This window comes from Neopsephotus bourkii, unplaced genomic scaffold (assembly GCF_033783945.1).
Source record: "Neopsephotus bourkii isolate Nb327-2 ecotype Australia unplaced genomic scaffold, CSIRO-AGI_Nbou_v1 NB_741, whole genome shotgun sequence".
Lineage (NCBI taxonomy): Eukaryota > Metazoa > Chordata > Aves > Psittaciformes > Psittacidae > Neopsephotus > Neopsephotus bourkii.
This window is the reverse complement of record NW_026901239.1, coordinates 2,891,781-2,918,400: the sequence shown is the minus strand read 5'-3', so window position 1 is coordinate 2,918,400 and position 26,620 is coordinate 2,891,781. Positions and strand designations below refer to the sequence as shown.

At 42.2% G+C, this 26,620-nt stretch overlaps 1 protein-coding gene and 2 long non-coding RNA genes across 5 annotated transcripts; 1 reads left to right on the top strand and 2 right to left on the bottom strand.

Annotated features, from left to right (window-relative positions):
- Positions 1–9,007: 9,007 nt before the first annotated feature.
- On the bottom strand, positions 9,008–16,224 carry CCNG2 (cyclin G2). Of its 3 annotated transcripts, none has more exons than XM_061354708.1 (8): positions 15,810–16,221; positions 15,502–15,639; positions 14,403–14,540; positions 13,215–13,465; positions 12,968–13,046; positions 12,754–12,852; positions 11,634–11,839; positions 9,008–11,166 (listed from the first exon to the last, which is right to left on the bottom strand). In XM_061354708.1, the coding sequence occupies exons 2-8, from the start codon at positions 15,610–15,612 to the stop codon at positions 11,037–11,039; spliced, it is 1,014 nt and encodes a 337-aa protein (XP_061210692.1). In that variant the 5' UTR covers positions 15,613–15,639; positions 15,810–16,221; the 3' UTR covers positions 9,008–11,036. The 3 variants fall into 3 exon arrangements, with proteins under 3 accessions (XP_061210692.1, XP_061210694.1, XP_061210693.1); XM_061354709.1 differs by having other exon boundaries at positions 11,036–11,166; positions 11,630–11,839; positions 15,810–16,224; XM_061354710.1 differs by lacking the exon at positions 14,403–14,540 and having other exon boundaries at positions 15,810–16,223.
- Positions 16,225–17,599: 1,375 nt separating this feature from the next.
- Positions 17,600–23,886, bottom strand: LOC133212875 (uncharacterized). The gene is made up of 3 exons (XR_009725633.1): positions 23,635–23,886; positions 19,958–20,030; positions 17,600–17,904 (listed from the first exon to the last, which is right to left on the bottom strand). It is a non-coding gene; the product is annotated as an uncharacterized LOC133212875 (long non-coding RNA).
- On the top strand, positions 17,898–22,769 carry LOC133212876 (uncharacterized). Its single transcript, XR_009725634.1, has 3 exons — positions 17,898–18,347; positions 22,372–22,607; positions 22,646–22,769. It is a non-coding gene; the product is annotated as an uncharacterized LOC133212876 (long non-coding RNA).
- Positions 23,887–26,620: the final 2,734 nt, after the last annotated feature.

Sequence of the window (26,620 nt, the reverse complement as noted above, 5' to 3'; positions counted from 1 at the left end):
GAATTGGCTTTGTTTGGCAAAACAACTGCACCCGAGTTATCAAGAGTACTTGAAAGAAAGGGTTTGAAATGCACCAGACTGGATCTGCATGCAGATGCATGGGGTTTTCCAACCAGAGAGGAAAGTGGCTTTATTGAGCTGGGCAATTCCCATACCATAAACATGCTTCTCAAAAAACACCCTCTTGATGTCAGGTTTGAAGCATGGATGAGAGGAAGTACAGAAAAATGTGTACTGCTGTCAGCTACTTGGAAGAGGACTGTGATGTCTAGAGCTGACAACCTACTACCTCCAAGAAGTAACACATTCCACAAAGCATTTTGTTGTGTGTGGCATACAGAACATCAGCTGACTGATAAGGACCAGATACCAGAGCACTGTCACCTACTGCTGCTGATTAGAAAAGGGGCTATTCCCTGCTCACATTTCAAGAACTAATGCCAACAGATACAAACTGATTGCAGAGCAACCCCATCAACTGATAGGTAGTGCAGACCTAAATGCTCCACACACCACAGTGTCTAAAAGATTAGCCTGAGATGATCTAAAGAAGCCAATAACATGAAAGCTTGACCCCCAGTGAAGCAGAAAATTACTTATGATCAAAGCTAGCATAGCCTTAACCCTCCTAGGACTGCAAGCTGTATCAAAAAGGCGTTCAGCCCTGTGAAGTCAGGTGGAACTTTTGTAGCAGATGAATCACAGGGGCATTCAGAGGCAAGCCCTCTGGAAACTGTGGCCAAAGCCCATTAAATAGATTAAGAGAGATAGCAAATTCTCCATTACACAAAGTCTCTTTCCAACAACTCTGCCAGTACAAAAAAAAATCCAAATAAACACTGATTATAGAGTGTACACCAGTATACCCAGCACAGTGCAAATAGTACTTCATTCAACATTCAAGCCTTTACCTGTTCCTATAGAAATCTGAAGCCATCCTAATCTTTTTTTGATATCTATATGCCAACTATAAGTTGGCCTCCAGAGCATCACATGTTAAATGCAACCCCCTTGTAAATCTTCTTGCAGCTCTGCATTTGTGTGCAATGGATACATTGCATAGTGCATTTCTTATGGTGGCAGTCAGACATGTCAAGATGGGACCCTCAAGGAAGACTTCAGTGAGGACAGCAGGGAATAGATTAGTGCTGAGCATCAGGGGAAAGCTCAGCCCTACAGGAGGTGGACAATTTGCATTTAAAGAACAGTGCTTTAACAACTAGCCTGGCTGAGGATCCTGCCCAGGGAGTCTAGACACAGGGAAGCAGAAAGGCTTTGCCTCATCTTCCAACGTTAAAAGGGAAAAGGGTAAAAGAATTAAAGGATGGAGAGATTTTACAAATTAGGTCAGCATTATGCAGTTAGGAGAGAAAGAACCTTGTCCCCACCTGTACAGCACCCTGCTACTACTATGAAAGGGATAGTAAGAAATGGCAAAAAGCAGCACTAAGTGACTCTAGTCTAAAGGGGGACCTTCAATATATTCAGTGGTGGTTCATGCTTCTCCTCACTTCTCCTGGTACTCCAGCGTGGTGCTATTGGAGCTGCAGCCTGCTCCTTCCTTCAGGCCCAGACATGCATTGATTGCTTTAAGTAGCAAGGCATATTACACACACCCAGCAGCCTCTGCAACTAAAGGTCCCCATTAAAAGAACTAAAGGTCACCCTAAAGGAACTAAAGGACAAAGCTGAGCCATTTGCAGTCACTGTCTCTGAAATACATTGTCCCTTTTTTGCAGAGACTAAAGTGAGGGATCCAAAGTGGTTCATGCAGGAAGAGATGATGTCCCAAAGAAGTATTTTCTCAACCCAGACACAGAACAGCAGCATTCTGCACATGAATAGCTGGTCCCTCCTCCTGCTTGATTGCATCTAACTCCCCAAACTTAAATTTGTGATTACGTGCTTACTGCGTATGCAGCTGCCAGCCACCTATCTCATCAGTGAAGTGGGAACAAAAGGTCCCTTTCTCTTCCCTACTTTCCACAATACTGTTCTCTGATCATCAGACAGGTTAATTACTTGCTCTTTCTTCAACTACGCATCTAAGATCCAGCAACTTTTCTGCTTTGTAACTATGGCCTGGGGAGACCAAAGCTTATCGGCAAACATCTCAGGTCACATCCCCTGCTGAATGAAAGCTGACTGCTGCACCCTGAGGGCCATGTTATCCTGGCTTGGCCCCGTTAAGCCCAGTCACCTGGTTTGATTTTGCTTTCATTCAGATCCTAGTGTCCTAGGAAGGCTGAAGTAGTCCCTGGGAAAGAAAGGAAGCAGGGCATAAAAATAGCAGTGATCCCAGTTCCTGATGTCTGTGGTAGCTGAACCTGGCAGGAGGCTCTGGGCCAGTGAGCCCAGTGGATAGCCACCTGGACTGAGATTTTGCCTCCAGGATGAGGAACTGAATGGCTGAAAGGTGAAAGAGGGAAATGCATGTAACCAGAAGCTGTAGAATAAAAGCTAAACCAACCCAGAGAAGAAAAGCAGAAGGATTACCCTTGACTGTAGTGTTCAGGAGTCAAGTGTTGGTGCCTAGTTACTTGGAAAAAGCAGAGAAGCAGAGGCATTGTAACAGAGGTTAGACACCAGTGTAAATTGAAGTTGCTGTTATTCCCCTGGAAGGAATTAATCCATACTTACCCTAGAGATTTGAGACAAGTGCTAAGCTACTACCACAGGTAAACTCTTGTTTATTAAATCAGCTAGTAGATGAGAGGGTAAGAAACCAAACATTACTATAGCCAAAAAAAACCCCAAACATCCCTTACAGTGATCTTTTTATATTTATCTGTATCCCAAGATACCAGGTGAGACTGCTATATGAAAATGGAGAGAAGATACACTACATAGACAGCAAGTAAGCCCACAACGCTTGATTCACTGCAGTAACATACCAAACACATAAAAGGATAGGGAGAGATTATCATTCTCATTTTGCAAATGGGACAATGATTAGCTAAATCTCTATGGGGTGGGATAGCAGCTACTCAAAAGTCATTTTGAAAACTCAAGACAAAGCTAAGAATCCAGCCCATATAATCTTTATGCCAGTCAAGTGCCTTAACTAACCTTTACAGTCTGAAGGAAACCACATACTCTTAACAGCCATGGATGAGAACAAAGATTTGTCCTTTCCTAGAAAACCATGGCCACAGCCTTAGCAAACTTATGTTTCAAGCAGTGACTGTATCAGTACACAACTGGTATAAACTAAGACGTTATAAGCAAGGTTCAACCCTTCTGACAGTATTCCTCCTCCTTCCCTTTTCCTTGTTGTAAGTGCAAAGCTGTATGGCTGCAGAGTGGAAAGACAAATCTAACCCGTGCCTCTAGAACCCTCCTCTAGAAAACCAAAATAATCCTACACTGCCCAAAGGAAAAAAATGGCTTGTTCCTGGTTTGTTCCGATTAGAAACTTGTGGAAGAACACCAGTATCCAGCCATTTTCCACACAGAAAGCCTCAGTGTTGTGCTTATCACTGGAAGAGCTCTCCTCTGCATTCACCCTTGTCTCCTGAACCAAACCCTGCGGAACAAGAGTGGAAGAGCATTGCCTCCCACTTCGGTATTTAAGGCACTTTATGAACAGTCCATAGGCTGCCCATAAAAACAGAATGCCTCAGTCTCTGCCAATTACCCCAAAATCAGCCTAGAAAGCAACATAAATGTAAAATCAAAGAAATAATAGTTCCAGTACAGTTCCAATAGAGCTCCCTTGTTCAGAAAGAGTTGTGGAGAGAATAAAATGGTACTAATTTCAACTATACTTTTAAGCAAATCCAGCAGATATGCTCTGTTCAACCAAACAAGAAAATCTTGGAACCCAGACCCTCAGATGGAAGCCCTGCACCTCTCACGCTGAATGTCCACACCAGGGGTTGTTTCAGAGAACATTCCCCCATCTGATATACCTTGGGCAAAGGTATCTCTCATCTAAATGATAAACACACACTAACAGCTGTCTATCACTCAGCTAACTATGAATGAATACTTGACATCTTACATGACTGCACATTCCTCTCTGCTTGGCAGGACAAAGTGCACACTTTTTTACATGGGAACAGAAATCCGTGTTTTCAGAAGCATTAAGAGCCACACAGTGTACACACAGATCAGAAGAGCATGTGTCATCACCATCACTTGCTTGATGCTAAAGGAAACACCCAGAAAACTAACATGGAATTACAGAGCTTGGAGTGAAGCCCTAAACTGGGCTTGTAAGAATACTACAACTATTTGAGTGGCAATTATGGAGGTAACCGATCAAAGTACATATCCTGAGAACAGAACAAGCCCAAATTCCTTCAACAGAGCCACTCTTAATTTCACAGCTGATCCAAGTAGCATTTCTAGCATCAAGTGTGTGGCTTTTCTCAATTGTCCAGACAGCAGGATGAAAGTGGAAGGGTTTACATTTAATGGAAAAATAAAAGCTCGAAAAGCAAAAGCTATCAGACAAGTGACCTCTGGATACACTGGACAGTGCCTCTAGTAAGATGGCACTGCTGAACTCAGCAAGTGGCATTCCAAGGAGGTCTCTGCTTTGTGAGCAATACACTGAAATTGCTTCTTACAGCATGGTTTTGAGTGAGGGACAGCACACAGCTGCTGCAGGGCCAGAGAGCATCAGCTGGGACCTGCAGTGTCCCCCTGCTCTCCTGATACAGTGAGGGAGAAGTATGCTGCTTCTCTGTCACAGAACAGCTTTCCTCTCCTCTTCATCTGACAACCTGCCAATGTCTTGGGCAAGAAGCTGGCATGTAAAACCACACCAAGCTTCCTATCACCTGTGGCACAAACCATTAGAGTACTTTGCTTTTGGCCTTTGCTTTTGTCATCCTGGCAGGACAGCAAGCCAAAGCCAGGCATCACCTTAAATCCTTTTGCTCCCTAACATAGTTAATATGGATGATGAATACTCTTTAGATGCCTGGCTCAGTCACTCTACATGAGAAGACTGCTATTTAAACCACAGTAATGTTTTCCACAGTTTCTTAGAGACTTGAGATTGTAAATTGAACTCTGACCTTTGAAACATTTTACCCACAGCTGCATGAAATCCTTAGAGAACAAGCATGCAGGCCCTTGCAAAGTAAACAGAGATGTTGCGTTCCCACTGTCACGTAACTTGCACAACTGCAACACTCGCCAGCTTGGTCCACATATGCACATGTAAGGCATAAGCAGGCAAAGCTCTAGGTGCACATGTGTCTGCTCAAGAATGGGAATCCTTCAAATCACAGCACTAGACCTTGCCAGCAAATGGAGGGTACCTGTACTTGGAAAATACCAAATGCTTCTTCCCAGCACAATCTGAAAGCCCTTGAGAACTACAGTAAGGAGCTATTCCTATCTTTGTTCTATTGAGGGGGAACAAAGGAAGTGGGAGATTCAGAAACACAGAGAAGGTCAAGGAGGAAGCGTGTGACAGAGGAAGGAGCTGCATTTGCCTTTATAACTCCAGGACAAGATTCCTCACTATAGGCGGGTTCTCCCATTGACTTCACTGGGTGGGAATGAAGCCAGCACCAAGTGCTCTGGAAATCCCATCATGAATGCTTCCTTCATTTCCATGTTTTAATAGCATTAGCATCTCTCTGATGAAGTCATACTTGCTGCAGCCAAAAAAAAACAAAAAACAAACCCAAACCCACCCACACTCTTTGAAGTAGAAATGAAATGCTTCATTAATTCAAAAATTGTTGAGATTGCAAATCAGGAACAAAACAGAACAGGTCTAGAGGCAAGAGAACTAATAATTCATGACCAAAATGCTATGTTTATGCAGCACTAAGGATATTTTAATTGCTTATTATTCTAATTGATTTCATTCAGTTGTTATGGCAACTTTTGCCTTTTAGTGTATGCACTACACCAGACACACGATTAAGCCATGAAGTAAGGCTAGGTAACACACCACAGCTGTGACATGTACTGTAAGTAATACTGATTATCTGCTCATATACGAGATCAGAGTTAGAGCTAGCACCTTTTAGGCTAATGTTTTATTTATTATTATATGCAGTTTCTCTCGCTGACTTCCATACTTACCTGCACCACTATTCTTGGTTTATACTACTTGGTACTCTGCTTGAGGAAAACCAGTGGCCATTTTGTGAAAAAGCTAGTTAGTAACAGCGGTTTTGTCAGCACATATGTTTGATATTATCTCATCTACATTCTAACTCTTTTCCAGAACAGCTTTTACACAACAGGAATTCAGAGCAAGAAGTCAAAACCTGACAGTCGAGATCCAAAGTCCAAACCATGCCTTCTGCTGTTTAGAAGTGGGTATGCAGTTCAGTTAAAAAAGAACACCCAGCAAACGCTTTGCTCAGCTGAACTTACACATTCACTCATGTTTTTCTCTGCTGTCCAGTCTCTCTCCAGTGATGGTGGATGGCTCATGTGTCAACACATCCATTAACTTGTGCACAGCAGAAGAGATCTTGCTCTCTAAGTATGCATGCTAGCAAAGCATATTCTGCTGGTCCCTGGAGTACACCCTTAAAATTTTTTGTGAGTAATCTGTCTCACATGCATCAAGTTTTTAGGGAGCTGAAAAGAGCAGCTGAGAATTAAATGTTTAGAAATGCAAAGACTGACATTTTCCTTCATTAAAGGAGCTGTGCAATGTCCAACATTTTCCCTCATTAAAGGAGCTATGCAATGTCCACTAAACCGGAAACTGCAGAAGCTGGTTTCTGACTTTGAGTCTTGCCCCAGTAGCTACCAATTCACCATCCATTTGGCTTCAAAGCCCTGACAGCTACCTGGTATCATGAGAACCTTATGAAACCAAGCGGCGAAGTTTCCTGTTTAAAAGTCCATTATCATTAATTATGGAATAACAATTCACCAGGAACTGGAGAGGTTCCAGTACTGATGCCTTGTGGCCCAGTTCAGCCACAGGAGAGCAGGTGAGTGGAACGATAACATCTCAAAATCCCCTCAGAAAAGCTCATCTACACCCACGTGAACCTTCAGCTCTACATTTAAATCTCTCACAGGCTCTTTCACAAAGGCACAGGGAATAACGTCCCACAGCTCATCCCAAACCATACAGCTGTCCCAGAGGATGTCTTCCCCACTGAAACATTCCTTTTCATCCCCCTCAGTCCCCACCCAAACCAGTCTTACTAACAAGGCAGTTATGAAAATGAGCATGTACTTAAGCTCTTGAGACTGCAAAAGTTCAAAGTTTCACCTTGTGGTATAAGAAAGCCCAAAAGAGCATTTAAAAACCACGCACACCTCTGCTTTTAAAAAAATCAAGCCAACCACTAAAAGCCCATTCTTTGAACAAAGGCAGGTGAACCTCCTTTGAAGGATACACAGCTATCAGACCCGTCAAAATCAAAATTGAGCCTAAATTATCAAACCACAGAAGTAAACCTGACCACTTCTGCAAGCAGATTTCTTTTCATGCTGGGACAAACTTGAAAGGGGCCGAATGGTACACCTCAAGCTTTATTAAACAGACTAATTCCACAAGCTATTACTAAACCTAGGGACATTGCCCATGGCTTCCTACCTTTGTCAACAGCCCACCTACACAGCACACACCTTATCTGCCAGCTCCCCAGCAAGGCAGTTGCTATGCTGGAGTGACTCGAGTAGGCATCTTTGAAGTAGAAGCCGCACACAGAACATGAAAGTTACTGCAGCAACAAAATGGTCACAATGGACAGCAAGAAAGCCATTGCTCTCAAAGTACTACAGCACCTTTCAAAGGCAAACAGTTCCACTCTATAATTGACTTTCTGGGGTACATGAGTTATTCTAGAAGCAAATTTCATAGAGAACTCTTGGTGATATCATGTGCCCATGCCACAACAGTTGTGAGAAGCCTTGTAGTGTGTTCCTGTATTTAACAAAAAAGTAGCTATAAAAGCTATAAAGAAAAAATTAATTACAACTAAAATATTGTTTCAACAGTCCCAGTGGCCCTATTCTTCCCCAACATGCTCCCTCCCAATGAATGGCAGTGCTCACTGTTGGCCTCACAGTACCCTATTCATCCCCAGCTTTCTAAGAGTAGGAACATCTTTCCAGCAAGAACAATTTGTAGCCCCTAACTTCTTAGTTTTTGCAACACTGGCACCATTTGGAAATACTCTGACAAGATGGACAGGAGCAGACTGAAATGAAACAAGTAGAAGTTTGCCTTTGATGAAATATCATAGGCATTTATCGTTGCCAAGATGTAGACGTATCTGAAGCATAGATTTCATTCAGAAGATTAGGAACAGCAGTAATCACAAATCCAGAGCTGGAGTACCTCTCCTAGAAAGACAGGCTGAGACCACTGGGCTTGTTCAGCCTGGACAAGATAAGGCTCAAGAAAGACCTTATAGCAGCTTCCAGTGCCTAAAGGCACTGAAAATCAAGAAATCTGGAGACGGACTTTTGAAAAGCACCTCTAGGTACAGGGCAAGGGGGAATGGCTTTAAACTGTACCAGGAGAGATTTAGATTGGATATTAGGAAGAAGTTCTTCCCTGTGAGGGTGGTGAGGCACTGCCACAGGTTGCCCAGAGAAGCTGTGGCTGCCCCATCCCTGGCAGTGTTTAAGGCCAGGTTGGATGGGACTTGGAACAGCCTTGTCTACTGGAAGGTGTCTCTGCCTGTGGCAGAGGGTTGGAATTAGGTGAGCTTTAAGGTGCCTTCTGACCCAAACCAGCCTGCAATAAACCCTAGACTGGTTTGCCTGCAGCTACCCACTCTCAACCACTAGTGGGAGCTCCCACTTGCCGGATGTGCAATCAGTCCAACAGCAGCTGGGTGGTAAGCAGATACCTCACACGCAAGCTTCTAAACCTGACAGGAGCAACACCGAGTAGTGTTGCTTGCTAGTCATCCAGTAGTAAGCCATGCAGAAATCTCCCCTTTGCAAACTGCTTATCAGGACTTCTGGGGAGCCTGTCAGGCAGCTGCAATAACATACAAACTAGACAAAAGAAAAAGCAAGACAAAAGCTTTTAGTAACCAGCCATAACTCAGGCTAATTAACAAATACAGCACTTGGTTTATTTTTGTTCTCAACTGAAACAAGACACAGGAGGTTCGTTACCTGCAACAAAAGTACTCCATTTGAAAAGTGAGCTTCCAGGCACAGGACTTGCAGTAACAAGTCTGCAGATGTACAGTATTTTTAACATGCAGAGTACGTAATAAATTACTATGTACATGCAACATACCTACAAAAAGTTACATACAATGTAAAAAAATACAGTATTTTCTGCTCATTTGTTTTAAATTTTTTCTGTACATTTTGTAATTTACATCTTCATATACATTTTTGTAAACTTCTTCATATTTTTATGAAACTGAAATCACATAACAGTTACAAACTCACAGCACTGATCTTACCTTTCTACAAGGCTTGCACCTACCAAACAGCTTTTAGCTTGTTTGCTCCTTCATTTCTACTTTGGCACCAACACACTTCACACCACTGTTCTGAGCTACTTAGTCTGCTTGCTACCTAGCTGTGTCCTCAGTATGAAGAAACCAATCATACTTCAATTTGTGCTTTAATAAAGCAAAGTCTGAAAACAACCCATTACATTAACTACTTCACCAACATCACATTTACCTGATATTACTGCATAATATCAACTTTTCCTGCACTAACTGCCTTATATAAGCATGCAAACAAGTCTGATGATGACTCAATAACATGAATATACTGAAAAACAACTACAAGGGTTAAATATTTAAAGGAATGTAGACTTACCAAGATTTACCATGTTAATAAGTCTAAGCTAGTAGTATGGACTGACATGTTAACAGTTATCATTTTAAACACACTGAAATTGACAAAAGTAAATTTCAGTGTAAAAACCATCTGTATTAAAGAAAATATGAAACTACTCCCAGTCACACACTTGATACTATCCTTCAGTGAAAGCTAGCATTAACTGGAAACATCCTTCGTGCCACGCATACTCCTGCTGGAAAACAAGAATTTCTCAAGTTTACAAAAAACAAGCTTAAAAAAACCCCAAACATCTGCTTACAGTACAAAACTCAAGATCCCGCTGAAAAGGTGCACAGCATGTCAAGTGTTAAAACACTTTCAGTATTTGACAGTAAATCATTTCAGTCTGGTATTACAGATACATCTCATTCCACATAACCTGCTTAGTATTTTGGGATTAGATCAAGCTGGCTAAGAGTGAAGATGCCCTCAAGAGGACTCTCACCCAACCTCCTGGCTCAAAGAAGGGTCAACACTGAATTCAGATCAAGCTTGGGATTGTGTCAGTGCTGAATCCTGCGCACTCCCCAGGACAAACTGCACAGCCTCTCTTGGTCCACGTCCATGTTTAACTGACCCCATGCAGCAAGCTCCTTCCATGAGGAGAGAACTGTGTATTTCAATTTAATGAAAGCCTCTCATTCTTGCTCCACGCTTCTCAGCCAAGACCCTGAAATCACCTCCTCCTCCACAAACTCCTCTTTGATACCAAAAGCCTGCCGTTCAGTCCCATTTCCATCCCCAAAGTCCATTCTGCCAGGCTGAATAAGCTCATTTTGCTTAGGCTCTCTTCACAGGTCCTGTGCCCTATATCACTTACCCATCTTGGCAGCTCCCTGTTGAACTTGTGCAAGTTGATCAACATCTTGAGCCCCAAACTGGACACTGTTCCACATGAGAATTCCATGTAAAGGGAGGAAAAAAACCCTACTTCCCTCAATCTACTAGCTACATTCCTGTTAACATAGCCCAGTATGCTCTCAGCCTCCATTACTGTTTGTGCGTTTAGCTGCTAAGCATTTTGGACCAACAGATACAGAACTACATTTATGCTTCGTGACAACAGAACTATACATGAACTTTTTTGCTGAACTGGGAACCTGAATGGGATTTTTTTGCCTTCCTTAAAATTACAACAACAAAAAAAACAAGGCGTTTAAATACCACAGCAATTCCTGCCTTAATACAGTTTACACATTACCACCTCACTTATTATTGCCAAAACACTCTATGGTGCATTTAAAATTTCAACCTAATACAATCAAGACTTGATGCTATGAATGACAGCTAAGAGCTTGCCACTTTGTTTTAGGTTCGAGTTCGAAGAAGAAGGTGCCTTCCAGGTCACTTGGAGAACTGCTAAGGATTTCTTCTCCGCTGCTCATATCTTCAGAGGAGTCTTCACTACCAGAACAGGAGAAAAAGTAATTCAAACAAAGCACAACCCTTTCAAAATGGCACAGTACTCCTCATTTTTTGCATGCTTTTCTCTTCCTAGTTTAACAGCCCAGATCTACATGCTTCTCAGCACTAAAGTTTAAATCGTAAGTAGGTAATTCTAATGCCAAAAATATCCTACCAACCAAGCAACGAGCAGTCAAGATACAAAATATAAATTATTTTAGAAGGCTTGTATTTTTTGTAATCATCCCTGCCTTAAGAATGCTTCTTCCCCCATCCTGCAAAGCACTTACAGTCCCATTCCCCCCCCCCCTTCTTTTTAAGGTGTATTTTCAGTCCATCAGTATTTTCAAAACTGGCCTTTTTTCACCCAAATAGTAGTAAATGAGCTTAGTTACACAGAGTTGCCATTAACATTTCCAGAAAAGGAGAATTCCCAACAAATTAGCCCTGGTAGAAGTTTTACCAACCTCTCACTTTCATTGAAACATCCCCCCTCTGGTATTGTTGGCAACTCGGGAACACTGTAGTAACTGTTTTGTAGATTCTGGGCTGTACGTCTAGAAACAATCCAAACTAGCTTCTTATGATCAGGCTTGCAACATTCAGGAGAGGAATAATCTGCTAGGCATTTTGAGACCAGCTCCCTCCAATAAAGTAGGTCACCGTCACTTATCTGAAAAGCAAAAAGAAAACCTATTTAGTCTATTACACACAGGCTCTAAAGTTAACCCCTTCCTCCATTTTGCCTTCTTGGAAAGTACTTGAAAGTATCAGTCAAGATCAAGAGTGGTAAGTCAAAGTTTCGCTGTTTTTAAAGTGAACTCCTCTACACTGCCTAGAAATGTTCACACTGACATTCAAATTGACAGTTTTGCTGCCAGTTGCTGTTAACATTTTCATTATCACTTCCAAAGAAACAATGACACAGACATTATGCCCTTTAAAAATTGAATAATCTCATGCTTTAAGGAACTACTTCCACCTCTCAAGAAACTGGGTTTCAATTTGACTATAAGAGTGAAAAGCATGTTCTAGATCACAAACTAATACAGCATCCAGCTAGAAGCTATAAATCCTATGTTAGTTATTCAGGCAAAAAGATGCCTGAATGCAAAAGATGCAAAAAGATTAGTTATACAGCCCAGCAGTCACTGTAGTCCTACAAACCTATTTGAAGTTTCTTTACAATGAACAGCTAGAACTGTACAAGTTAATCAGCTTCTTGTTAAAGCCTGTGTAGGCATTAAGTCAGCGTTTCTTCTGAGTTTATATATTTAAGCTATTTTTTTAAACCATAACCTTTCTGCTTGCCAGGCAGCTGACAAGATGTTCCAGTACAAAATGACTACCTGACTTCATTCTCTAAACAGGAGGGTTTGCATTTGGCATTCTACCAACGAAAGCATGTTCTTTACAAGAATTGCAGACAGATGCTTAAAGACCGGTTTCATTGCTTATTTCAGCTGGTGCCAAACAGTACCTGTAAAGATTGCACACTGACAGTAACGGTCCCTTTAATGTAAGATCATAGATCATTAATCACACCAGTCCCAAAACCAGCAAAAACAATGCATGGACAATATTTACCTTAGAATGCTTTTGAACACGCAGAAGGATCTCGAACAGCTCAACAGATTTCAGAGTCTGAACTTCCAGAGTGAGAAGGCACAGGGCCAAGACAGATGGCTAGAAGGACAAAAAAAAAAAAAACAAAAACACACCAAAACAAATAAAACAACAACATCCAACCTAACATGAATCAAAACCTACTCAAAAGTCAAAGAAAGCTACTTTCACTTACTTTTGCTTTAGAAAAGACTAGACGACAGTTACAAGCTTTTAGCTGTGCTTCCAATTTGTCGAGATTCAATACTTCTTTCCTGTAAAACACCCAAGAGAAGCAGCATGTGTGTCAACAAGCATTTACTTGTCAGGAAGCAAAAACTAAGGAGCTGCCTCCACTACAGCCAAGGCCATAAGCATTTAAGAAGCAGTGAAAAAGAGCTTCGCAAACTTACAGACCACCACCAGTGTGCAATTCAACTCACCTTTCTGAGGTATGACAGAGTACAATAGTATGGTACAAGTGCAAGAAAGTTAAGGCAGTAGTAGCTTTAAATTCAAAGTGCAACTTTTCCGAAATTATCTTTTCCATCCGTTTCAGGTCAGATACGGTGCATTTACATTGGCTGATTCGGATGATCTCATGAGCAGATGGAATATTGCATTCCTCTTCGACTACTCGGGCAGCCAGTTGGAAACAACAAACTCCAATGCAAGATAAATGCTTTGGTTTCACCTAAAAATAAGAGGAAGCACTATAAATACCTCCCCCCCTTAAACACCATGCTTATCTAACAGCAATACCAACAGATCACCCAGCATAGGTGAGCTGTTTTGTATATTCGATGTGCTTATCTCAGCTAGACCTGATGTCAGCCAACTCACAGACCTTGCCTACTCATAACTAGTTTCATCACTTCAGTTTCAGCCAAACACAGCTGGCAGAGCAAATAAAGTGGTATCAATATGACACAGCTATGTCAGAGGAAAGGAGTTCGACAGCAGAGAACTCTCAATTGAAATTGTTCCACAGCACTATACATTGAATGGACTGCAGTGAGAACTGTAATACCTGGCTCCTCCAAGAAGCAGTGCTCACTCACCCTCACTTAAAGCCAATACAAATCCAGCCTGAGCCTGGTCCAGGCAGTCCCATCTCCAAGGATTAGTTCCTACCTCTGCTATTCTTCCCCATATACCAGCATACCATTTTGTGCAGCCTCAGTCAGACCAGAGAACTGATTCAACTTTGGCTTTTTCTGCCAATTTCATAGTGGGGAGCCAGTTTAGGTTCAAGCTATCTGCCACAGAGCAGCACAAAAACACCATGAAATGATCATTTGGCATTATTTCCAGTCCTAAGCTAAGCTTCAACACAGTAGCTAGAAACAGTCTGTGACACAAACGGTTTTGCTCCTTTCTTAGACTTCTACATTTACATGGTGAAAGCTACAGAGGAAATAAACAATGCTACTATTTGCCTTTATTGGCAAGAACTGTACTCAGCATCAGGTTTTCCAAAGGAGGGCTTCAGTAATACTGCTAGCACAGGATGTGCAAACAGCCACAGTTACATCCTAGATCACAACCTTGCCCTTTCTGTCAGATCAGGAAGTTCACAGGAAGCTCAGGTACTCCCTCCCAGCTGACACTGTCCTCTCCCCCCACAATACCTTCATAACAGCCAAGAATCTGTCCAGAATATTCACAGCCAAAACAAACGTTTCAGTTGCAAAACCAAAGAAGTTGGTCAAACTCCAAAGATCTTGAACCTTGGCATTCCTTTGTCTCGGACACAGAGTATTTTCATTCTGTCACAAGAAAAGCCAAGTGAAAACTACTCAGTTGCAACAGTGATGACTGCGACCACTCCCTCCCTAAGCCATCTCTTAGTTAGATCAAATGGACACAATTCTTTTATCCTTAAATACTTAATTTCTCTTAGATACTTGAGACTCAAAACACATCCAGTTATAAGGATTTCAGCCAGGTCTTAAGTCTCAAGAGTGCAAAACCCAGCACAATCACATTTCAAAGTATGCTTTTGTTATTGTAAGACAATAGTTACCAAGTGCATGAACACACAGTGACTCCTGACCTTATGGAAATAGATGACAAAACTCATCTTACTCTCCTCTCTGCTTGCATGTCAGTATTTAAGCAACTTGCATGTCAGTATTTAAGCAACAAAAGATCTGCTTTCAAAACAAACACCAAGACTGATTTCAGAGACTTACTTCGTTAAACATTTCCAAAAAACACTCAAGCATCTGCAGGAATGGGAACCTTCCCTAAACTCAATAAGGAACTCTGGTCATTAATGTGGAAGTATCTATACTTTTATTTTCTGCTTCTGAGCACCTGCACTTTTCTAGGTTCATTTCCCTAGATCTTACTAATGAAAAGCCAGTTACTTCACCATTTCCGGAGTTCCCTACTTGGTATCTCACCTTTCCTGCAGTAGTACAACACAGCGGTATAAAAAGCTCCCAAAATAAAAACACATTTCTGTGGCTTCCACTTGAAAGTTTATCAATAAATGTTAAATACCTAAATATCTTGCTTGCCTTTCAAGTCAAAGTTCTCTGATGATGTAGTCTATGTTAATAATCCCAGATTAAGACAATTAAAATGCAAGTGGAGAGAATTAACTTCTCCAACTTAACGCATGCCTCCCTTGTAGCTCTGAGCTTATTTATTTAAAACACACGTATTTCCTGCCCTGAGGAGGCTGCCTCCACCCACCCTGCCCCGCTCCTCGCCCCCCCTCACCTCGGCAGCGCACTCGATGAGACTGAGCCCCTTCTCTCGAGGCCGAAACCGCCCCTCCTGCTCCAGGTGGAGGTTCAGCTGCTTGAAAAGCCACAGCGCCTCGCTGCTCATCTTCTCCCCTGCCTCCGGATCCTTTACCTTCACGGCAGACAACATGTCGTCAACAGCTGGTAGCCCACCTCCCCACCCTCCCCCACCAGACAAAGGGAGCCTCCCCACCGGGGAACCCCACAGCAGCGGGGAGACGAACAAAAGGACCCGACCGGCCGCTCCACAGAAGGGCAACCCGGCCCTACCGCCACACTCACCCGGGGCGCTGATAAGGCGGCACCGGGCCCCCTCCGCGGCCCTCACGGCTCGCTTCCTCCGCTGCCGGGAGGGGGAGGCGAGCCCGGCTCCCGTCACCGCACCGACGCGGGTCGTCCTCGCCGCTGGCCCCACATCCAAGCAGGGTCACGACGCCGCCCAAGGGAACAACACCATCCCCAACCTGCAACCACCGCCCCAACCCCGCATCAAAATGGAGGAGGCGGGGCCCCGCCCCCTTGTTTTTGTCCTGGCGTCCCGCAGATGGCCCCGCGCGGAGCGCTCCCTGAGAGTCCCGGCCAGTGAGCCGCCGCCAGGAAGTAAAATAGTCCTCTCGCAGCCTCTCCCCCTTGGCTTGCCCACAGAGGATCCGGAGAACCAGAGAACATCGGAAATATCCATAAGCCCTCCCTCTCCATGAGAAGCGGAGCTAGAATGCCCTCCTCCAATGGGAGTGCTAAATCACGGCGGAGGGAGAAAGCGATAAATATGTCACGCCTTTAAAGGGACAGAGCGCGGCACCCGTTTTAAAAAGTCCGCCCAAACCCTTTCCCGTCCTGATTGGTCCGCGGGCTGCCCCGCCGCTGATTGGCCGGCAGACCGGCTTCGCCCCGCTCCTTCCCCACCCGCCCGGGGTGTGTTGTTTACCGGCCGCGATTGGCAGCCGACAGAGGTTGAGCCTCTTCGGATTGGTCGGCTCTGCCCCGCCTACAGCTCCGGGCCTTAGCGACCCTGACAGAACAGGGCTGGGGGGTGGGAGGTGGTGTGAGGTGTGGTGGCAGGGGCCCGCCTGCAGCCTGGCGCCTCTGCGATGGCCGCCGGTGGGCCGTCTGCCAGAGGAGCCGCTGTCAAACACCTCCCGTCCGCACGGCTCCCCTGCGCTGTAATAAAGGATAACGGCAAATGCTGAGATGCTGCCCCGGGGGTTGGGGGAGTTGACCTGAGGTAGCTCTGCTCCTGGGTGTCTCTGAGGGACACTTCTCATTCTGTTTCTATAAGGTTCAAAAAACCTGTCTGGATTTAAAAGCTCTCCTTCAAGCAAAAGGTTTTATTTACAGTCTGGTGTTTCACAGTGTTTAGGATATTTGCTTCTAAGCTTCTCTGTAATTGCAGTCCATTCGTGTGGAGTGTGAATCCAAGGTCTGAGGCTTCAGGTAAAAGCTCCTACGTGACTGGCTGGCAGCTGTGCTTATCAACCAGTCGGGGGCTGTATCGGAGGGCTTCTCAAACTTACCAAGGCCCTAACGATGAGATAAAACAGGATCTCGCAAAATAAATCATCGTCTGGAGGATTTGTGTGGCTGCATTCCGTGATCTATTTTCTGTGGACAAACACAAAGGAACAAATGTCACAGGACAAAACTAATGAAACCACAGAGACTCGTGATGTGTATACACTGGAGACAAAAGTCTGTGATGACAACTCAAGCAGATTAGCATTCAGTTTGATCTAATGAGGTTCTGCAGTTTCAATAAACAGAAAATGTTTATTAAATGTTGCAGCCTGGAAAAATAACCCCCCTTCTCTACAAAACAGTCAGCAATGTTGCTATGCCAATCTCTATTTCTAGGCATGGTTCCTGTGTGCAGTGCCAGTGATAACAGCCAACAATTTCCTCAAGTTTATTTTGATGACAAGCGCTCTTAAATTCCCATAAATATGCACAACTATTCTTTGGGATATACCTGACACAGGCAGCAGACCTGTAGCTGGGCTGTGATACATCAGATGTATCTGAGCCCCTTTAAACACAGCACCCCTGTGAGGGAAATGAACTGGCATGCCAACTAATTATTTTTTATTTTTTTTTTAATAAAAGTAGTTTTAGGCCCTGAAGTACAAGGTGTGGATCTGCTGCAGTTTGAACAACAGTGATTACTGTTAATGGAGGTGACTTCAAATTGATTCCTGGCCACAGCATCATCTGGGTGATGTTTACAGTATGAGGCTTAGAGCTCCAGTCTCTCTTACTGTTTTGGGGTTTTTTTCTTCCACATTCTGAAGTGTATCTTGCCATCACAGAGGTCAAGTATGGATGTTCTTCCTCCTCTGACTGCTGTACTGAGCCACACAGTGGAACATTTGTTTCAGTTTACCTAAAAGGCAAAAAAAAAGTTCATTTTGTAAACACACACAGCACAATGCTAAAAATGCCAATGCAGATTTCTATGTCAACACAGACATTCCTTTCCCTTTACTGATTTCAACCTAATAGAACACTTAAAAAATATCATTCATATAGTTTCAGGAGGTGAAATCTGTTATAAGAGCATGGACTCAACAATCTTGCAACAGAAGGGCTCCTTTATGACATTTAGGAGAGAAGGATCCCTGCTGCATCTTTGTTCGTGTGCAATTCACTGATTTTTTGCAAAGAGCTGAGGAGGATCAAGAAAAAAGCAAACCCCCAAAGCCCAAGGATCCTTGCTATAAGCACTGCATTATCAGCTTTGGGATTATGAACAGGGAAAATGAGTGCTCCCAATGCTGTCTGGACCTCGCAGAACAATCAAGTGTTGTGGGCAAAGGAGGAGTTGTGGTAAGGCCTAGAAATAAAATCTGGTTTGGTTTGGTTTGTTTGGGTTTGGGGTTTTTAGTTATACAAGGAATAATTTTCTTTCAATGTGGCATTTATTTGTGATTGAGGGAAGTGTGTATATGGGGAGAAAAATGAGAAGTACGTTCCTTAGCTACAGATGCTGTAGCACTCAAACAGCCTTTGAGAGGGGAATTCTTGAGTTACACCGAACCAGAAGGCTGGTGGGAAACAGCAGCAAAAAAAGGAATTAAAACCCCATCTGAAGTATTTTGGGATCCTAATAACTGAAGACTTAACCTCTGCAAAATAACTTTTAAACTAAAGAAAAGCTATTTCTTGTGATGTGAGACATTCCAATGCCACCAAATTAAATAGGTATTATTTTATCTGTCCTTGCTAAACTGTCTTCCAGTATCGATTGGCAGAATTTGTCCTGGCATGTCTGCCCAGCAATTCACTGGGAATAGTTGTGGATGGGTAAGAGCTGTGTATTGACTAGCAGGTGATGATACTAGACACGTTAATTTGGCTTTGTGGCATGTGGATTTCCAAACTGAAATAGGATTACAAACCTTCATGATTAAGGGGCAGGTGGCAATTAACACTCTAGACACAAGCAGCCATCCCACTCAGCAACTGGACACCCACTAAGAACAACAGGGGTCAGTTAGAACAACCATTTCCTTGAGCCGTTTAACCAAAGAGCTCCATGAGCTTTACAACCAACCATTAATTAATCCAAGTACCCAGCTGCTATTTTATTATCCTGGCATGGAGGACAACAGCACCAGGAGAGCTGCAGTGCTGAAAAGTGGGAGGCAGAAGTCAGAGATTTGTGACTACTTCTCTCCCCATAAGACTAAACTGTTGCTATGTGATGATTAGGGACACCACACCTGATGCTAGGGGAAGAAAATGTGTCTGGTTTGACCAACATCCTTGTTTTCTGCAGTGATGGAAGAGACAACAGCTCATGGCATGAATTATCATTTTCTTCAAACATCATTCAAGCTCATTTGAGAATATGGGTGAAGTATCAAACACCAAGACAGCCCACATTAAATGAGATTTGCCCTAGGATCCTTTTGCCCTTGAGAGCTGCTTATTCTTTTGTAACTCCTTAAAAGGTATCACACGGGGGGGGGGGGGGGATCTCTGTGTTAATTAAATTGGATGATTTGACAGTTGGGGTATTTCTGTTTCACCGAAGGGGGTAAAGGTAGATTCTTTAAGTAAAATGACCTTAGTTTGTACATTTTGGTTTTATAGAAAGTCTATGGAAGTATGTATATATATATATGCACACACATGTGTATCTGGGAAATATTTTGCAGACTGTGTTTCTTTTTCAAGCAGTGGGACCAGTGCCTGATATTAAAAGCTATCTAAACTGAAACCTTTGCTGAGGCTTCTCCTCACCAGACCCTCTGTGAGGGGACAAATCTGGGAGATAAAATTATTCATAAATCTGCAGAACTTAAACCTTGTTCTCCTGAGAGAGGACCCTAAAGGAGAGTGGCATTTCATCCTCTAGTAGGAGTAGATGTAAGAGTTCCAACAGGTACAGTGCCTGTCCTCAGTATGGAAGAGTATGATTTCATACTTCTCACCTTGTGCTCATGGAAGTTGGTCAGGTTCAGAATCCATAAACAGATGAATTTATTGCAATTTATGACATGCTTCCTAAAAGACAGAAGGAGAACAAGGCGTGTTGATCAAGGGTTAATGTAAACAGGAGGTTGGTATTGGGGGAAAAGGTTAATTGGCAACAGAACAAATGTCAAGGCCAGCAATGACAGCACCTGTGTGTCTGTCTCAGTGGCCACACCTCCAGTTTAAAATAGCTGTTCAAATTGGAAAGGGAGGGTGCAGAAGAAAGAAGCCCTGCTTGCTGGCTCAGGAAACTTAGCAGAATATATTTTGAGCCGACAAGAGCCAAACACAGATCAATGGAAACTTCATCAGTTTGGGACAGACTGCAATATACATACCTTGTTTACTGGATAAAAAAAAAAAAAAGAAAAAAAGAAGCTACCATATTTTTATCCTTACATCAGTGTAAGTATCCCTGTACTAGCACAGCTGCATCAAAGTCCTGGGACAAGAGGAAGTGCATCTGTGTAACTTAAATGACAAAACTTCCTCCTATAAAGAAGGCAAACGACAGCAAATCACCAAACAAGCAGCACGAGACTTCCAGAGGAGATGAAATGTCATTGCAAAGTGCTGGAGGGGACTACTTCATACCTTCATTTTCACTGCCTCTATTAATATTTAGTCTGTTTTCACCCCATTTATGCTCTTTTAATGCAGTCTTTTCAACCCTACCCACTTCATGTGGTTTCAGCAGAGATAATTTTGACATTAAACCATCTCAGAAGGCGTTTCTCAATGCCTCTGACAACAGAGAAACAAATTTCCCTCTGACAACAGAGAAACCTAACTTGTGGTTTGTAACATGAGGTTACTAGAAGAGAGAGATCAAAAAGTCTACTGGACAACACATCTTTCCTAGAAAATGTTATTATTCCGTGTATAGTAGCTAGCATAAAACTTGTAAAATATAGCTAAGAACTCCATTGCTTGATTTGTGAAGGAAATTCCAAGTCTTCCCTGAGAATTTTCACAGATGCAAAAGGATTTTGTTCCAGAAATAACACCATGAATAAGCCCCTGTCTACTTTTTCATGGCCCTGAGTAGGCCCACATACAGTATGTTGGTAACCACAGATATCCACAATCCCCAAAACTGACAGAGCATGAGGATATGGCTGGAGAGTGAATTTGGTGAGCCTGATTCTCTGCCTGTGTTTTTATGAAGACCCTTTTCTAGACAGAGCTGAAGAGACTGAGTGGTGTTGAGGAGCTAACTGCCAAGCCTGCCAGCACAGTGTCCAACGCATCCTACTGCTGTAACATCATCAGATCTCATTTTGCAGGCCTTGAGATGGCTCCAGCATGCGAAGAGGGAGAGGAAACCACACCCGCACCACTGCAAACCCCCACATAAAGACATGGAGAGGGGGAAGGCATTGTTGGATGATTTTATCAGTGCCACGTCAAGAATACTGCAGTTTTGTTGCCCACAGGTTGTTGTTGCTCCACCTCATTCAAATTCCACTCTCCATGCAGTGAGAAAAGGAAAGAACCAGGAAAGACTCCAAATCTGTGACACATTTCATTATTTTCCCAGTGAATACAATTATTATTAATGATTTCTGTGCTGGGTGGGTTTAGGTGTCCTCTGTATTAGTCCTCTTGCAGCTCCTTTGTCTACTGGCTCAGTCTCACTTGTTTTCATTATACCTACTGTTAGAAATCTATATTGCATCTGTAAGTCTATTAAAATACTGCTTCCCGTCTTTTTTTTAATATAATAATATCAGATTAATATGTATTTTTTTCTGTAGGAAGATGTCGCAGGCAGTGTTGCCAATGGCAGCTGAAGATGTAGACTCAATTCTGATCCCACTGACATCTTCATGCAGTGAGAGTAACCTTTTAGAAGCCAAGAGAATTGCACCAAATGCCTGAGCAACATGCTTCAGTGCTTTTATGGCAATAATTTGCCTTCAGTGCAAGTTAAATTGTCTTGAAAGGAAGCTGTATGTTTCAATAACCTTGTGCTTTTCTAAGCATGACCACATAACTAGCAGTTTGCTTAAAGGTCTCCTTTAATAATAATTTGTTACTGGAAGGTGCATTTCATCCACTGTATATTTTTGTCACTTATTTCAAGTGGGTTCTTTTATTTAATTGACAAGATAATTCTAGGCAATGTTGCACTTAAGGCTTTTTAAAGTATGTTTTTGAAAGGTAGTTGTGCATAGTTTTCAGAAGGCATTTTCAAAATCATAGGGATTTTGCATAAATGGAATTTAAATTAGTCATTAAAAGTTAAACCAGGAAAAAAAAGAGCAGTCACCTTTCTGACTGTAAAACCAGGCAGCTGTGGAGTAAAATGATTTTCTAGGAGGCATTCTGTTATGAGGACTGTGAATGGTTATTTTAAATTTATTTTCAGATTTAACAGGGTGCAAATCCATTTTATATAATTTGGATTAAACACCAAGAGGCTAGAAGACCCTTTGCAGAAAGGATCCACACAAAACCAGGAAGATACTCCCATCTTGATTTCTGCTTTTTCATCATGCAATGCAATGCATTTATCATTATCATGAAAGAAAACAGGTAAAATGGCCAAGTATGGACGTTCTGTACCACAAAGATCGTCCGAGCTGCTGGGAGATGACATGACAGGTCACACATGCAACTTACGCCTCATTAGCTCTTAGCAGCCTCAGGAGCAGTCAGTGACAAATTGCTGGCCAGCAGTCAGATATCTGCCCCCCTCATGCCTCACCATGCTGCTCTGTATTCCTTGCACACTCACTTTTCAGATTGATCCTGAGTTCTTGAATACAACAGGTCATTACACTTCAGTAAGCACACCTTCTAATAACTCAAGCTTTAGTTGAAAGCCTCAAGAGATCAAACATCCCTTATCTAACTTGCTGTGAACAAAATACATCTCTTTGTCCCTTCCCCAGGGTTTCTTAAGTTACCCTCTTTGTATGTCTTTTCCTAAAATTGAGTTCTCTGGGGCAATGCCTTTTCTGCTTTGCATAGGGTAACCATTATCTGTAAATAAGAAATCATGCCAACCTGTATATTCTTCCGTTTATCAGACTATACAAACACAGACTGTCACAGATTATCACAGATGGAAGGTTTTTTCCAATTGTAAGTGTAAAAAATTTCTCTCCCCCCTAGGGGTGAAATTCAGTGAATTGGTTATTCTTAAATAACTAGCAATCAGAGCTCTGGAAGTCTTGTAGAGTCTGCCAATCTTCCTCTATTTCCTATGCCAAAAATGGAATATTCATTTTTTTTTCCTTTGTTTCTAAATGGTAACTACCTTTAGTCATCTAATGTCCACTGGTGCATAATGTCCTTCTCATATTTCCCAATAATAATTTATAGTTTGTTTCACAAGATTAATTGCTCTGCGATAGCATGAACAGAGATGTACAAATTTCCATGCACAGTAGCACAGGTGTTTTCCAAGGAACAACTGCAGGAACATTTCTAGCATAGCTCTATCTTAAGCTACTATATCCAGGCACATTTCACTAACATACTCCTGCTATTTGCCAGAAGAAATAATTTAGATGTACAGTCAGAAGGTAGCTTTGCCTGTCTGGAAATAGCTGGGTCTAACTCAAAAGTTCAAACTGCCTAACCTCATCTGTAGGATCACGTATCACACAGTTCCCTAAATACTTACAGAGCATGCAGAAAATCCTCCAACACCCTGCCTAATCTGTGTCTGCTCTCCTACTGCTGTCACTGCAGTTGTGGCAAATCTCCCATCTCCTTCCGTGGAAGAAAAGCAAGGCCCCAGTAGCAAAGATCTGGAGTGAGGACAGGAAACAGAGACAGATATATCCAGTCAAGGTGGCAGGTGATTTTTAGCAAGCAGGAATGGATGTCGCTTCTGTAACATCCACAACCTTTCTTCTGTCCAAAAGAGTGTCAGCAAACACAGAGAAGTGCAAGTCATGATATTACTGGGCAGCAAATTATCCATTTAAAAAGGCAGGTATACAAGTGGCACAGAAACACCATGCGTTTTTCAAGTTTATAAACCACTCCAATGCCGATAATCTTCAGGACATAAAATACACAATTGTAGATGAGGATGACGTCTACACTGAAGTATAACCACAGCCAGGTAATTAACGTGAACTGCCTTTAAGTAGTCACATGGAGAAAAGAAATAAATTTCTAAGTTCTGGAAGGGAAAAATAAATGTATTAAATGAGCCAGAGAGAATGAATTTTTGAGGTACTGTTATGTTTCTCCTTTGCTGAAGACAATGATAAAATTGCTTTAGCCAAGAAGGTATGCTTAGGGGTACACAGCTGTTGTTGCCTTGATTTGCCTTGATTTACCTTGATGTCTATCTCCACCATCGTCTTTGTTACATGCAAAGTGAAGAACCATTCAACCTCATTTAACTTTAAAATTAGTCCTGCTCTGGGAAGGAGCTTGGCTTAGAAAACCTTTGAAGGTCCCTTCCAACTTCAGTTATCCTTCAATTTTATGACTAAGTTAACACTTTTGCATTTATAATGCCCATTTACTTATTGATCTTGGACTGTGCCAGGAGATAATTTTCTACTTCTCCTGTACTGATGTATTACCATTCAGTTTTGCTTCTAGCATTATTAGAAAGGCCACGAGAAATTATACTGTAATTCCGAAAGCAGTTCAAGAAAACACATCTCCTCAAATCAAATTATACAAGATTTAAACTTAATGGCAAATGATGATTATTGAAAACAGTTTTTTTAAAGCTGGGCACCATTTTATCCTTTGGAAGGGCAGATCAAAAAGGTTTGGATGCAGACAGTTAAACTAAAAGGAATTTTTTTCCTACAGTAATTTGAATTCAGGCTTGCCGATTGTAGATATGAAACAAAATTAAGGAGAAATGTGCATGAAATATTGCTATCAGCTAGCTGTTCCACCATATCATTCACACTGCCAATACGAAAAGTGTGAATGGGTAAAACTGGAAATTTTAAAAGGGTAAATTTGGAAATGCTAAAAAGGTAAAATTGGAAATGCTGTAGATACATTCCTGTCTGCTGTTGGCCTTCTCACATCTTGCAACATGCATGTCTCACTATTCATCTGCTTCCTAGGAGGAAGGACTGATTTACAGGTGTGATCCCTAGGGTGAGTGACACAGTCTGGAGGTTTTACCATTACCAAGTTAAAAGGAATAGATTTGAAAGAGATGAGAAGGTTTTCCAAATAGTAAAGCAAACCACAGAAAATATCTGTTCTGGTAGAGAAAATCACATTGTGAGGCCACTTCTTTAGTAAAAATAAATCAGGTAAAAAAGTTGATTTAACACACAGTTGATCTTTCTGAATTAATCACCAACTGTTAAAGAGGTACTTCATTTGCTAAACGTAAGCACGTATTTCACTGTTCTGGTTGAAAACAGAAACGTATCTTGGTGTTTCAAGAAGCTCTATGGTGGGAGCAAATAGTAAGGGAATCTTCTTCAGCTCAGATAGAAGGGTTTGTTTTCCTAGTAAGTAATTTTGATTCCTGCTGTTAGGAAGGAGTTGTGAGAGACTGACAGAAGGCATTGTGGTAAAAGCTATGAAGTCCGAAGAGGCCGTGGAGATGTTAAACTGGATCTGGCATTCCTGTGATTCAGTTTACAATGATTTCTGCTGTCAACAGACTTCTTTTAACATGCAGTCTGTGGACCTGCAATCAAAACCAACTGGCTACATACCTGAGAGTGCCTCTCCCTGCATGACAGGTGATAACTTCTGATAAGGGAGAGCACTAAAACTGACAATTGATTTAAAAGAGGCAGAACAGATTGCATAATTACACAATGTGTTGACTGTGCAGGCTACACGTAGCCATGGCTGCTCTCTCTGTTATCTTTTTTATTAAAAAATGGGTTAGGTATCTCAGACACTTTGGGTGCAAGCTGTTTCATTTGTTGGTTTGTTTGGTTTTGGGGTTTTTTTTCCTAAAGCTGACAAGTATTGGGACAGAGAATTTATGTTGCTTTTTTCCTCCTTTGTTTTGGAAAAAGTAAACCAAGGCAGAGTACTTCCAAAAGGGCACTTGCTTAGGCTCTCTGACCAGCCAGATGCTTCTTCTTGTTCCATGCCAGGACAACAATTTAGGTTCAGTTTCATGCATGGAACAGCTGAATTCTGCTTGTGAAACTGAAGCCAGGGATGGTCTGTCCTGATGCAGTGGAAAGCTACATTTAAAGCTGAAAGAATTTAAGAAGCCTGCATCTAGTTTCTTTTTTTCCTTTACCACATACTTCAGGAAGAGTAGATTTTTATTTTTTTTTCAAAGGGCAATTCTTCATGCCAGTAAGAGCAAGCATAGCTAATGTACTTAAAAGGTAGAACAGTCTTACCATTTATATGTACTGACTTTCACTCTATTTGGAAAATTATCATTACATTGATTGATGGCACAGAAAGGGTAAGATTTGCAAAAATAATGAATGAATTTGACAGTTCAGTTTTCAGAAAGGTCAAAGACAGTTCAGTCATAGAATCCCAGTCTGGTTTGGGTTGGAAGGGACCTTAAAGCTCATCTAGTTCCAAATCCCTGCCATGGGCAGGGACACCTTCCACTAAACCAGGTTTCTCTAAGCCCTGTCCAACCTGGCCTTGAACACTGACAGGGATGAGACAGCCACAGTTTCTCTGGGCAA

Coding starts and splice junctions, on each gene's coding strand:
- CCNG2 (XM_061354708.1), bottom strand. CDS start 15,612: ATGAGCAGCGAGGCGCTGTGGCTTTTCAAGCAGCTGAACCTCCACCTG. Junction 14,541..15,501: donor TCATCGAGTGCGCTGCCGAG/GTGAGGGGGGGC, acceptor TTCTTGTGACAG/AATGAAAATACTCTGTGTCC. Junction 11,167..11,633: donor TGTTTCAATGAAAGTGAGAG/GTTGGTAAAACT, acceptor CTGTTCTGGTAG/TGAAGACTCCTCTGAAGATA.